General features: G+C 35.5%; 1 protein-coding gene and 1 non-coding gene across 16 annotated transcripts in view; both read left to right on the top strand.

The window, feature by feature from the left end:
* TRDN (triadin) overlaps window positions 1-15,072 on the top strand; it is a 561,781-nt gene that overhangs the window by 473,700 nt on the left and 73,009 nt on the right. For 12 of the 15 annotated variants that reach the window (XM_072643207.1, XM_072643206.1, XM_072643205.1 and 9 more), the window contains 6 exons: window positions 8,123-8,623; window positions 9,394-9,420; window positions 10,518-10,556; window positions 12,129-12,155; window positions 13,217-13,255; window positions 13,899-13,946. In XM_072643207.1, the coding sequence (XP_072499308.1) occupies window positions 8,123-8,623; window positions 9,394-9,420; window positions 10,518-10,556; window positions 12,129-12,155; window positions 13,217-13,255; window positions 13,899-13,946 (681 nt within the window). The remainder of the gene's footprint in view (window positions 1-8,122; window positions 8,624-9,393; window positions 9,421-10,517; window positions 10,557-12,128; window positions 12,156-13,216; window positions 13,256-13,898; window positions 13,947-15,072) is intronic. The other 3 variants (XM_072643208.1, XM_072643204.1, XM_072643197.1) reach the window with 2 other exon arrangements.
* Window positions 10,740-10,843, top strand: LOC140530541 (U6 spliceosomal RNA). The gene has a single exon (XR_011975978.1). It is a non-coding gene; the product is annotated as a U6 spliceosomal RNA (small nuclear RNA).

Genomic DNA, 15,072 nt, shown 5'->3' with positions numbered 1-15,072 from the left:
GCTGCCTAAGGAGGGATGGACCCAGAATACATTGGTAGTGGACCAGAGCAAAGTTTCTGTTCCAATGAAGAGTGGAATCAGGCCCATGTGTGACTGCTGCACTATCAGCCTTGGTGAGATAGGGGAACCCAGTATCAAAAAAAAAAGGGAAGGGGGTAGAGAGGTGGAATCCTAAATTAAATGCACTTAACAGAGGTATAGCCTTTAAATCTGCAGAGAGAATCATAAATTTGTCAGTTATTTCACCTGTCAGGGTAAAAGCAATTTGACTTTGAGGAAAAAAAAATAAAAGAACAATTTCAGATTCTCTGGTGGGAGAGCACAATTTCCATTGGGATTTTTCCTGATTCAATTTATCTTGTATGGGGTGGGGGATTGGGGAAGCCTTCCTTGACAAACCTAATCAATCGCTCACACTCACATTGGTCACACTGGTAGTCACTGAATCAGCCAGTGACAGCCAGTCCTTCTCAGATGGTAGAAATCTAAAAGTGATGTGTATTTCATGAATACTAAGCAAAATATAAACTATCTGAATCAATTTTATGCAGTAGTGGTTGGTAGCAGAGAGGTTTTAAGTAGGGGACAGCACAAGACTGGATAGACAGAGAAAGAGATATAGATACATACAGAGAAAAGAGAAATAGACAAAGATAGAGTCAGAGACACACATAATGCATAGAAGAATTATTTTATTAATACATCTTGTATTATTTCAATGGTCCTCCTGGTCCAGAAGCACGAGTGAGAATTCTCACTGTTCAAGGCATTCCTGAGAAGACTGCCCTTTTTTAGTTGCTGACTATCATAGATGCTCTTTAAACCCATCAGCCCGTGCATGTGTGTATTCTCCTCTGAGAATCTTCATTTTTTTTCCTTTTAACTCAATCTAAAAACTAATTGAAGAAGGTGATGATAATGAGTTTTGAATTAAGATTTTTCAGTGTGGGAAGGCAATTTCACCAGGGAAAACTTTATCACATGTAGCAGAGGAAGCCTCACTCCTTAGAATTAAAAAGAAAAATAAATATTTTCAAACACTTCTCCAGAAATTCAGTTTTATTACAGAGCCATCAGCTTTCTGATTTATACAGTTTTTGAATTATTTTATATCATTATATCCTTGCTACCATCATCTATATCCATTTCCTCTTTATACAAAATAACTAATTTTGTCTTATTCCCATTCTTCAAAATGCTTTTCATCAGTTACCTTTTCTGTACCTCCTTTGTTCCTTTTTTCTTCTTCTACAGCTTCTTCTATATTACCCTTGATGTTCAGTACTGTAGTTCAATTAATATAAAATGCATTTCAATGCTTTTACATAAAATACTCATTTGTAATTTTTGTGACTATGCATATTGATTCCAAATCTATGAAATAATGCAGTATAATTTTTCAACCCTGCAAGAGCTTCTGGGGGGTTAAAGGGGGCATGATTCCCACTGGAATTTTTTAAATTCAGTTTCCTTTGTAAGGAGTGGAGAGAAAAGCCTTTCTTAACAAAATTAATCAGTATTAAGTGCTTCATAGACACTTAAGCCAAAAGATTAATTATATTCCAGGTCAAAAGAGTTAAACATGGGACTAAAGACTGCTATTCCTAAGATGAGGTCAAAAGAAACTTGATCTCTCTATTTCCTCTTACTGCCCCAAATAATAGCAGCCTGCTGGGTTGGAAATACAGAATATGTACTCAGAAAAGCAAGCAAAAATATAAAGTAGATATGAACTAATATCAGGGAAAGAGAAGGCAGTGGCAACTAAGGAGAGGCCTTCTTTTGAGGTGGGATATATTCACTCTTAGGGTGATGATTCAGTGTAAGACTAAGAAGGAATGGTCAGACAGGTCGGAGAAAAATTGGGAAAAAAACATGATAGGAAAACTCAGGGAGAAGAGATCATCTAGGCCAAGAAGGTAAAAGTTTTAAAAGCTGCAGAAATTGCAAGTAGGGTAAGAGATGAGAAAAGGTTATCTGATTTAGTAAAAAAAGAAAAATACATAAAATTTCAGTGAAGTGATAGGACTCAACTTGAAGACTTTAAGCTTTGAAAGATGATATATGTAGATCATCTCATCTGATCTTCCTACCAAACCCATGACATAGGTAAAATCATTGTCTCCATTTTACAGAGGAGGAAACTGAGGTCCAAAGAGGTTATCTAATCCAAAACCTTGCCTAAAGAATGTGTAACCTCTAGCTGTGACACTGGAGAGGAAAGAAGACTCACTCCCAGCTAGGAAGGAGGAGAAGACAAAATTCTCTTTGATCATGCCTATTTCCAGCTAGATTTCTGGCTTTGGGTGGGATCTTCTTTGTATTTACTTACCCCTTCTTTCATCTGCACCGCTCCATTTCATTTTCTGGTTGTGTTTGTCCTCTGTTTTGGAAGAGGACCATGACATCAGGGACTTGCAGTTGACCTTGTTTTGAGAGGAGGGCTGTGCAAGATCACCAGCCTCAATTTCTTCTCCAGAGTCATTTCTATCAAGTGACCAGATATTCATCAGAATGACTGGAGATGGCCCAGGATGCAATGGGAGACCCTGGCCCTTTTAGGCTAATGCCTTTTCAGGCTCGCACTTAGAGTGAGGTAAGGCCCATTCAATGAATAAGCCTCTTTAAGAAGTGAGTCAAGGTGATGGTATCAGGGAAGAATTTTAGTTCAGTCTCCCAGGCACTGAGTCCTACCAAGATTACCATCACAATGAAATACTGGCTCCCTTAGTGAAATGGAGGCACTTGGAGACCCAGGTCTCTTTTGAAAAGATTCTTTGGCTGATAAAAATGTATTGTTATTAACAAAAATAAGATCAATCATCATAAACTTGTTTAACTCCTGTTAGAAAAGATTTCTCTCCTCTAAAGAAGGAAAGGCAAGGCAAGAGCCAAAGAAGGAAAGAAAGAGCTCATCCTACTCACAAGTTGTTGTTTATTGGGAAAAAAACAAACAAGTCATTTGAAAGATGAAAGTAGGAGGAAGAAAATTGCATTGTTTTATTCTTAGCTTTTCAGCAAAAGAGTTTAGTTCATTCCCCTTCTCCACTATATTGAGCTAAAATGGGCCTCTCTATGACTTCCAATTGGTCCCCTAGAGTTGTACAGAATAAGTAGTTTCAATGCCTCAGGTAATGATGATAGTCACCTCTGCATCCCTCAATATTATTTCAGCTTTGGAATTCAAGCCCAGTCAGTACCCTCTGCTCCTTGAGTCCATCCCTCCTTCTCATTGGGTAACTTTTCCCAGAACCTCCATTTAAAGAAGGATCCCAAGTCTGTCATTTCTTTATTTCTCAATCAGTGGCTTTCCTCTATATTTCTCTATCATGCGTCCATACCAGGATCTCCTTCTTATATATCCTGTTTTCCTTTTGTGTGTTGTCTTCCCCCAATAGACTGTAAATTCCTTGAGAGAGAGAAGAGATAGTCTGCTTTTTCCTTTGTATCTTCAGTACTTATCGTAGTGGTTGATTCATCCTAGACACTTAATACATATTTATTTACCGATTTATCAAAATCTTTAACCTGTACTGAATTCTGAAAGATTAAAAAATATAATTGATCAGAATTTTATAGTTAGATTTGTACTCCCATTAAAGAGAATGCTTTGTAAAACAACACATTTTGCAGTGACCAACCATGTTTCCAAAGGACCAGTGGTAAAACATAGTACCCTGCTCCTGATAGAAAAGTAATGGACTCGAGATGCGGAATGACAGATACCTTTCTAGACACAGCCAATAAGGGAATTTGTTTTGCTTGGTTGTGCAGATGTGTTACCAAGGATACTATTTTTTTCTTTTTTGGGAAGGAGGGATGGGGATCAGGAGGATAATGGGGTTAGAGACCAGGTTGCCAAAGGGGGAGAAAAAGAAATAAGTGGGTCATTGAAGTACCGTTTAAATGCACAGAGAAAAAAAAAGGAAATTCAAAAGGATTTAAACAAACCAGGACAGTGTGGTAAGTTACAGGTTGAATTTACTCTATACTTTAAGAAGAAAAGCACACTGTAAATAATAAAGATTCACAGTGTCACATGTGATCGTCAGTTTCTGTTTCTACCTTGTGCAGAAGTGCTCATTTTATTTGAAATTTGTTAAGTACCATTTTTTTTTAAATTGGATGGAGAAAAAGAGAGGTAGTAATTATGTCTTAGGCATTATTTTAATCTCATGCAAAAATTAGCAAAATATTCCACAAGGATGTAGGGAATGTGCTACTGTATATTTAGGTAGGATGGGGGAGGTTGATGTTCTGAGTCTATTAAATATATTTATACTAATTCAAAAAGTTGTTTTTGTTAAGTTGTTTCTTCAATTTTTAAAAATGTCTCCATATATTTAGCTAAACCTTTGAGTAAGAAGAACAAGAGACTGAAATAAGCATCATGTAGAGTTCATGGTATTCTCTTAGATTCCCCTGGAAGACTTAGCTGTTAGAGACAGCTAGAGCATAGACTACAGATATTACTCTCCAAGTCAAGTTAGATTGCGAGGTACACATCAAACAGGTCTTTCTGGCTAAAACGTTAGTCTGCTACAAAGCTATTTTCTAGTCTCCAGGGCTTTTGAAACTATAGATATACTCTTGTTGAAAAAAGCTCACTGATCTTGAAAACACGGCTGATTAATCTACCTTTTGACTTAAAGAAAATCCTAAGCAGAAACTCTAGAAGGAACTGAGTAAACTGATTTTTTTTTTTTAAAAAAGGTGATAAACTTGGATAAAAATCATAGTTTTTCCACATTAGTTTCAATCAATTCAAGTCAATGTTTATTAAGCACTGATCACCATATTGATGAGGTAGGAGAGGAAAAGGAAGGGGAAGAGGGGGAGGAGGAGGTTGAAGAGGAGAATCATTAACATCTATATAGCTTTTTAAGATTTGCACGTATCTTCATATGGGATCTTAAATTATGATTAAGGGTATCTCAGTGTATTGGAAAATTTATTGGTTTTGGAATCAGAGGGATCAAACCCTGGCTCTCACTACCTGTGTGATGACTTAGTTTCACTGGGCCTCAGTTTTCTCATTTGTAAAATTAGAAACTGAACTATATGATCTCAGAAGTTCTATCCAGCTCAAAATCAATGCCCTTTTGAATAACCTATTTCATTTAGTAATTTCATTAAATTTCATTTAGTAATCACTGTCCCTCCCACCCCTCTTGGGCCCATTGGGCTTACAGTAAACTGAAGTATATATAGATCTACCATGGAGGACTTTATCATGTTTACTATAGAAACCTTTGTACTTTAACTTCTGCAATTGACGTTGCCACATTAGTTGTAATTACCTTAATAGACTGTTTGCTAATGTTCATCATGAGCACAGGGAGACAAGAACATCTAATGTTCTGTGATATTACTTTTCCTTCAGTGGTCATGTAGCATCTACTTCACAAATGCCTTTATTAACCTCTCCAAGAAGAACCCTAGAGCTCTCCTTTCCATTTGGCTATGGTTGGTTTATACTTTCTTGTCTCAGTTATAGGCAGACTGTCTATTCCTTATAATTGGACAGAGGTCATATTCTGTGTGCACTACCAATATTTAAATTTATCTCGTTGATGGTTTAAAGTACATAAGAACCTTATTGTTCTCTACCCTTTTTACACACTTGGGGGCTTTTACTATGTAGGAACAGAAAGGAACAGCTTAGCTATAAACAGTCCCTTTCTTTAGTCCATTCTGTTCAACCTCTGTAATGTACCTAATAATTTTTCAATTTGCATTAAGGCTATCAAAAATTATTGAAGAAAGTTACACCCCTTTCAGGGCTATTTTCCAATACAATTTTGAAGATTTTTTTTAACCTAATTCCCACTTGGTTTCAAATCTTTTGTTTAAAAATAAAAACTAACAAATCTGTCCTAGAAAAATAGCCTCTTTTCTAGTATTATGGTGTGCGTTGTACTGGGAGACAAATTGATTGAGTATTCTGAATCTTGAAACTTACTGTTTCTCGTTGTATTAGGAGCCAGACTCTTTACCAGGAAATGGCTTCTGTTTATAGTACCTTTCTTAATTCAAGTGTTTATCAGAATAAAAATCTCTGTACCACCAATTCTTCTAATCAGCATTAGAAATTCACCATACATTTTCTTATCCCAGTTAAGGTTGTGTCCCAGTTTCTACAATTGGTAAAAATCCCTAAATCCCTTCCACCTCAATTGTTGCCTCAGTTCTCACCCAAACTCTTCTATTTTGTATTTTTTTCTTGTCCTTCCCATTCAAACTGCATTTCTTCTACTGAAATGTTACCGCTATTTTTAAAAATCATGATTTAGAAACAAAAACAACTTAAATTACGGTAAAATATGCATGCTACTCCTCTTTGGGAGGGAGGGGGGAGGCAGGAAGGAGACCTATCCTAGAGACCAAAACCTGGGTTCTTTTCTTTCTGTTCTTTTCTTTCTTCCTTTCCTTTCTTCTTTCTTTTTCTTTTTGCTCAGCTATGCTAGTTAAAAAACATAATGCAAATCAGAGTTTGCTGCGATATCTTTTAGCTCCCAGTGTATTTTCCACTTTTCAATTAATTTTGATAGTTTACTTTCTTCTTAAAACACATAGCTAAAAAAAAAAAAAGACAAAGCAACAGATTCAGTTACACATTTTTTTGGTTTGTGCATTAATGAGTAGATATAGAATTCTACTTTCCTCTATTCTGGAACTATTTCCCTATAGCATAAATGTGATATTCACAGCACTCACAGTGGCCATGAATATCCTGGTGCAATTCTTAATTGCAAAATGCAACAGACTCTCCACATGGAAGAACCAAAACATTTATTCAGACACCAAAAAGCCAAATCCATCATAATCTACACTCAATAACAATGCAGAGGGCAACACCAGCCTCTGAGCCTTCCCCCTGCTAGGCTTCCACAAAACAGCTCCTTTAAACAAATCACAAACAAGCTCTCTCACTCACACTGGTCAATTGCCTGCTTGCCTGCGTCCTTCAGTTTTGACTACTCTGACCAAATTTTTTTCTTTCAGCAAGTTTCTCCCACCACAGACTCCATGTGACTCAGACTTCCATGTGACCCAGTCAGGTCACATGGGTCTATTAATGAATGGGAAAGATCTTCTCATTTAAATTACCCTTCCATTCCTTTAAATGGGAAACTTAGAAAATATTTTTAGTCTTCATTGTTTCCTCTCTTCCTTCCAAGACCTTGGACTTGGGTTTGGCAAAATTTTGTAGGTTTAGGGTTTTGTCTATATCAAAAGCAACAAATTTATTATTTGGGTTCCATAGTTCAATGAAGCATCTCCCGGGATTGGGTAAATTTGTAGCCTAAATTTTGTAGTATTGAATTTCTACTTGCTATCATGCTATGCCATATTAAAGCAGAAAGATTAAATGAACTAAAACAAATATGCCAATATACATTTTTTCAATTTGCTGCTTAGATGCTCTAAAAAAGACTCACACATACAGTATATATTCCAATTAAAAATTTAAGGTTTAGTTATTTTTCAGAAAATGTATTAATGTTTTCCTCTTAAAACTTTTTATAGGAGAATAAATCTGTATCATGAAATTTTACTTTTTACAATGAAAAAGTTTCCTTTTATGTTTCAGTTTTGTCAAACTATCCAACAGAATATATGCTCCTTAGAAGTGGAAACTATTTAATTTTTGCCTTTGTATCCCCAGCACCTAGCATAGTGATAAAGTCACACAATAAAGTTTTAATAAATGCCTATTGGGTACATGAGGTAATCATTTTTACTATTTTAAAGTACTAAGTATTCTCAGTGAGAGTCTAGACCCACAAGGGAAAAGGAACTTGTACCCAAGGAGCTATGACACATGAATCCCTTTTAAAGCATCCCAAGAGATTATCAAGTCTATGCTCAGACCCTTTCAATGATAAAAAATTAAATTGCCTATGAAGCAACATATTCTATTTTCAGACAACTCTAATTGTTCAAAACTCATCCTCATATTGAGCCAAAATTGGCTTTCCTGTGACTTCCAGCTATTTGTCCCAATCCTACCTCTTGAAATTACAGAGAATAAGTCAATTCAGTACTTCAGATAATGATGGTAGTCACTTATAACACTTTCACCTGTGCTGCATCTGATAGGTTGATTTCTTCCTCCTAGAAGCCCATGCTAAGAAAGAAGAAAAGCCCACAAAACCAGGTACACATAAAGAAGAAAAGCCCACAAAAGCAGATACACATAAAGAAGAAAAGCCCACAAAAGCAGATGCACATAAAGAAGAAAAGCCCACAAAAGCAGATACACATAAGGAAGAAAAACAAGCAAAACCAGCTCCACAAAAAGAAGAAAAACCAGCAAAATCAGCTCCACAGAAAGAAGAAAAACTAGCAAAATCAGGTCCACAGAAAGGAGAAAAACCAGCAAAATCAGGTCCACAGAAAGAAGAAAAACTAGCAAAATCAGATCCACAGAAAGAAGAAAAACCAGCAAAACCAGGTCAACAGAAAGAAGAAAAACCAGCAAAACCAGGTCCACAGAAAGAAGAAAAACTAGCAAAACCAGGTCCACAGAAAGAAGAAAAACCAGCAAAACCAGGTCCACAGAAAGAAGAAAAACTAGCAAAACCAGGTACACAGAAAGATGAAAAACCAGCAAAACCAGGTATACATTTTTCTTTCTCTTGTATAAATGGATTAATACTGAACCCAGCTTAAACAAGGTGCATTTCCCCCTAATGGGAAATTTACATAGTCTTTGCATTCCTCATTGTTTCCTTTTTCTCCCTTCTATATCTGGGGCTCACATATGAGACAAATAAAATCTTATAGGTGTGGGGATTTATATATATCAAGAGAAATAAATGTATCATCTCAATCCTATAGTTCAATGAGGAATTTCTTGGAATTCCTTGACATGAAATGAGGCCAGGTTAAATGTTGCTGTTCTCCAATGCTTCCAAGAACCTCCCCAATGCCACCTTGAGTTTGGCAACACCAAAACAACACCAACAAACAAACAAATGGACAGGAAAAATAATTTGAGGGTAACAAAAGCTCAGTAGGTTGGAAAACCCTTATTTGGAGATAAGTGATGTATTTTCTCTTCTTTTCAGTTCTTACACCAGCTTTCATTGACTATAGGCTATGGGCTTTAATTGGTTGCCTTATGTTTCATATAACTTCAATAAAATGGTGGTTTCATTTAATTATCTGCTTGCCACCTGAATAGTTATTTGCCTCAACTAATGTTGAAGATGACACAGATAAATGGTTGCCATCTACCAAAATCCTTGATATAAAGCTTACCTTTCTCTGTAGCCTAAATTTTGTAACCTTTGAAATTTCTACTTGTCATTCTATGCCATATTAAAGCAGAAAGATTAAATGAACTAAAATAAACATACCAACATGCATTTTCAATTTGCTTCCTAGCTGTTCCAGACAAGACTCAAACATACAGTATGTATACCAATTAAAAACTTAATCTGTAGTTATTTTTAAGAAATTTTATAAATGCTTTCATCTGCTCCAAACTTCTTTTCATGAGAATAAATCTACATTCTGTGTTTTGTAATTTTAGCATGAAAAATTATCTTTATTTTTCACTTTGATCAAACTGTGCAACTAAATATGTTCTCCTTGAGAAGAGATTATTTCTTTCTTATATTTATCTCCCTCACACCTAGCATGGTGGCTAGTATACAAAAGTGCTTAATGAATGTTCATTGGGCACATTAGTTAATCACTATTATATTTTACAACATTGGTATTCTTGATGAGGGTTCAGACCTCAGAGAAATCAGAATCTGTCCCCAAAGGAAAGGGATAGATAAATGGACCTAACATATTAATCCCCTTTGCAATATTCTCAATAGATCATATAGGCTGTATTCTGAATCACTTCTAGTGATGAGAAACTAACTTTCCCATGAAGCAACCCATTCCACATTAAGGCAACTTTAATTGTTCAAAAATCATTCTTATATTGAACCAAAATTGGTGCCCCTATGACTCTCAGCCTTTAGTCCCAATTATATCCTCCAGAATTATACAGAATAAGATATTTCCATGCCTCAGGCAATGATAGTAGTCATTTATCAAAACCTTTCAACCTATTCTGAATTTAGAAAGAATAGCAAGTTTTATGATCAGCATGCACACACACGTGCACACACATGTAAATACTATTGTGGTGTCTGATGCCATCTATCAAAATGAGAAACATCACCACCAAAATCTTCACTTTCTTTCTGCCCAGTTTTTCTCCCAACCAGTTTCCTCTGACTTAAATTTCATCCCAAAGACTGTCTGCACTAGGAAATTAAAAAAAATCAAGCAGGGTATGAGGTTTTGTCTTGGCGAGTGTGTGTGTGTGTGTGTGTGTGTGTGTGTGTGTGTGTGTGTGTCCTATATTGCTATGTTTTTACTCCTCTAACACTTTTTAGTTGAAATGATATAAGCAAAGCAGAACAATAATAAAGTGATAATCTGTTGGCTTTTTTTTTTCCAGTGTGATTTCTGTTTTCTAATTTATATTATTGGTTAATTTTTTCTAGCACCCCAGGCTAAGAAAGAAGAAAAAACAACAAAACCAGGTACACAGACTTTGGCTCTTGCATAAATGGATAAATGTATAACTTAATTGCCTTCTATTGTAGATTACAAAGAGATCCACTTGTCTTTAGTGGGAAATATAGGTGGTCTTTGCCTTCTTCATTGTTTCCTTCTTTTCCTACTACATACTGGCCTCAGAGGTGGCAAAGAGAATTTGATTGGTGGTGCTCACTTCAGCAGCACATCAACTAAAATTGAAATGATACAGAGATTAGCCTAGTTCCTGAGCAAGAATGAAACACAAATTTGTGAAGCAGTCCATATTTTTAAAGAACTGTGGACAGCTAGGAGACACAATGGATAGAGCACTGGCACTGGAGGACCTGAGTTCAAGTCTAGCCTTGGACACCTACTAGCTGCATGACCCTGTGCAAGTAACTTAACCCTGATTGCTTTAAAAAAAAAAAGAAAGAAATGAAACAAAATCATATAGATCAAAAATGACATAAATGAAGAGATATGAGAAGGCATGCTAAATCTATTCCTTCAAGAAAGTAGAAGGTCCATAGGTGTTATACATTGCACATATTTTTAGACTTTTTCAGTGTATTAATAACTTAAGCTGATTTTCCCCCTTTCTGCAAAAAATATTGTCAAACGGTTTTGTTGTCTGGGAAGGGGTTACTTTGAATAACTGGTGATAGAAGAAACAGAAACTGTCAATCCAAATTATTTTGAAGAAAAGGATGTGTTGATTAAGATTTTACTTGGATGATATATACAGAATACTTAGAGAGTAAGGTATGTATAGGAGTGTACCAGAACTATGGTAAACCAGGCTCAAGTGAGCCAATTGTTTGATTTTCACTGTAAGCATTTACACCTTGGAAATGAACAAATGCTACAAAATAGGGCATGATTTATTGTTTTGTTGATTGCCTGGACTTAAGAAAGTAATGGGGGAAATGCTAATAATGAAGATTAAATTTAAAAAATGAAAAAATGATTTATTGGGATAAGTATTTACCTATATTAAGAGCATTGAATACATTCATTGTGTGGGTTCCATAGTTCAGCGAGTCATCTCCTGCAGTTCCTTCGTATGAAGTAAGGCCAGATTTGATTTTGTGTTTTACCATTTCCAAGACCTTCCTTAAAACTACCTAAGACTTAGCAATAGAAAAAGAAAACAAATAAACACAAAATAAAAATATGAATACAAATGAAAATAAATAAAAATTAACTGAGGGCTGTGCAACCTTATTTGGTTGGAAAACCCTAATCTGGGGGTAAATAAAAACTTTTCTTCATTTGTTTAATTCCTGTGTCAGCTTACCTGGCCACAGGCTAGGGGCTTTAAGCAGTTGCCTTTTGTTACATATTTCAATAAAGTGCCTGTGCCAGTGAATTACCTACTTGCCATCTGAATATTTATTTGCCTTGAGTTATGCTTTAATCACAAATAAATGAATGTCATCTACCTAAATTTTGATATAAAACATTAGCTTATTTTGTAGCCTAAATTTTGTAGCATTTGAATCTTCTTCTTGTCATCACGCTATGTTATACTGAAGCAGAAATATACCAATATGCATTTTTCAATTTGGTTTTAGCTGCTCCAGACAAGACTCAAATACACAGTATGTATTCCAATTAAAAATGTATCGTTATCTAAAGGAAGTATGTAAATGTTTTGATTTGGCAAAACCTTATTGCAAGTAATAAATGAGCTTTTATAAGAAATAAATCTGTATTCTGAGGTTCGTGCTTTTAGCATGAAAAATTCTCTTTATATGCTTCACTTCATTCAAGTCATGCTCCAGAGTATCTGCTTCTTAAGATCCAAGCTTGTTTCATTTTTGTCTTTGTATCCCCAGCACCTATCATAGAGGCTGTGGTGTGAAAAAAGTGCTTCATAAATGCTCACTCAATATGTGAGTCAATCACTTCTATATTTAAAACTTTAAGTACTTTTGGTGAGGTTCCAGATGGATGTAACTTATGAATCCTCTTTCCAATATCCTCAAGAGATGATCCAGACTATGCTTCCAGTGATTCAATTCTTCATGAAGCAACCAATTCCACTTTCAGACAGCTGTTCAAGAACCATTCTTGAGTCAGATTTGGCCTCCCCATGACTTTCTGCCACTGGTCCCAAATCTGTCCCTTAGAGTTGTGCAAAATAAGTAGTTTCAGTGCTGCAGGTAATGATGTAAGGCATTTGTCAAACCCTTTAACCTGTGCTGAACCTAGAAAGAAGAGTAATTTTTATGTTGGCTGTTTCGTCAGCACACATCCCTACACACACACACACACACACACACACACACACACACACACACACACACACACACACACACCCCTAATGCAGTGTCAAATACCATCTGTTAAAATGATCATCACCACCAAAATCCCCATTTCTTTTCTACCCAATATCTTTCCCAGCCTTCTACTGACTTCAAGTTCAGCCCAAATCTCACCTACACTAGGAAATTACAGAAAGTAATGCAGGGTATGGTTCTTTTCTTGATTATTAAGTAAGTCTATGTCAGTGACATGGATCTTAGATGACTATGTTTTTGCTATATTAACACTTTTTTGTTAAAATAATATAGACAAAGCAGGACAGTTGTTACAATCTGGTAGGCTTTCTTATAGTTAATAAAGTTTTCCATTTTCCAATTTATATTTTTTCCCCTAGAACCTAAGCCTACAAAAGAAGAAAAAACCACAAAATCAGGTACTTGGTTTTTGATTCTTGGATGAATGGGTAAATAAAGGACTCAACTTCCTTCCATTCTGGAGCTAAAAAGAGGTTCACTTACCTCTAATAGGAAATGTAGGCAATTTTGTATTCATCATTATTTTCTTCTTTCCCCCCTCCCTCCATGTCCAGTGTTCATGTATGTGGCAATTAGGAATGTAAAGACTTATCTTTATCAAAAGTAATATGTTTATCCTATAAGTTCCAGAACTTAATGAGGCATCTTCTAAAGTTCCTTGACATGAATTAAGTCCAGGTTTAATTTTACTGTTCTCCAGTATTTCCAGGAATGTCCCTAATGTCACCCTAGGTTCAATAATATAAAAGGAAAACAAATGAAAAATATTGAGTAAGATTGTACAACCTGAGATGATTGGAAAACTCAAATTTGGGGATAGATATTTCCCCATCTCTTTAATTCTTCTGATGGTTTTAGTTAATCACTTTTATATTTTACAATATTTGATAGAGTGGATATTTTTATGCTTTCAGTCCTTGGGAACTTTTGCTAAAATATTTCCATGATGACTGTCAATTAACTTGAAAATGTGTAAAGAATTATAATAAGAAGTTCATTATAAATAAAATCTGAAAGTAATTTATTATCTTTTTTTTTCAGAACAAGACACTATGAAACTGGAAAAGCCTGTTTCCCAAGCTAAACCAGGTACTTTAGAGCCTGATTATATCAGAAGTTTTGTAAATAATTCAGAGTTGATTTTGGATGATTCTTGTAGAATAGAAATGTGTTCAGGCCAACCAACAGACTTCACTAGTATATGCTATATTATATTAGCTATATTTGACTCACTATAATGCCCTTGTATTCTCAATATCACTTTGTATTGAGGCCTTGAAAGCCAATGTTGACAGCATGCTTGACATCCTTTGTAAAGACATATGTTCCGATTATCATACATCTGCTACCATGCTTTAGAAAGTTCTGACTCATAGGTGACTGAAACATTCTGGGGGAATAGTTTGAGACTGAAAAATATGGATCATAGACTTTATTATCCATCCTTTGAGAGGGGTTGAAATAGCCCAGGCTGCTCAGGTGGGAAGCTATAGATGACCAGAGAGCTTAGGTAACTATTTCTTCCATTCATTTTTGATGTCTCCTGGAGAAGGGTGGATGTGTTCCAATAGGCTTAAATGAGAAAAAGTGAGTAAGATAACCAAATGATTAGTGATTCAGAATGAACTTCTACAACATAAGCCAAATAGTATTTAAAGTTTTTGCTAATCACTATTTCACTGTTCCTAGAAAGCATTTCTCTTCAAGTCAGGATGATCTATGATCTATACAACGTGACCTTGAACATTTTTTTGAGCAACACATTAAAGCAGGCATCTCCCTAGGCACCAGAGAGGAAAACAACAAAGAAATCGGACTTTTCTACTTGTGTGTGTGTCTATGTCTGTGTGTATGTGTAATTTTTTTTTTCTTGACTGGACTTGAAGAACTCCCAAGTATTGTGGAGATTCCTACTTTTTTAAAAATGATAAATTAAAAAATTAGTGGAGACAAGGTACTGCTGAAGGGAGACAGAAAATTATATGGATGGGCAGGCAGAAATAGTATAATGACCCCAGTAACCTTGCTTTGCTGTCTTGTTGTGTGCTCCATGTTTCCTTGTACTAGACTTTGGGTTCCCCAACATTCTTATATTCTTTTTTAATAGATAGCTTGTGATTGGCATTATGGGACAGAAAAACCAACTGATGAGATCACAAATCTACTTGGATATAGGAGTATCAGTACAAGCCAATAGCACTGAGACAATTAAGGC

This window comes from Notamacropus eugenii, chromosome 2 (assembly GCF_028372415.1).
Source record: "Notamacropus eugenii isolate mMacEug1 chromosome 2, mMacEug1.pri_v2, whole genome shotgun sequence".
Taxonomy (NCBI): Eukaryota; Metazoa; Chordata; class Mammalia; order Diprotodontia; family Macropodidae; genus Notamacropus; species Notamacropus eugenii.
The sequence above is the reverse complement of the archived record's forward strand: the minus strand, read 5'-3'. Positions and strand labels throughout refer to the sequence as shown.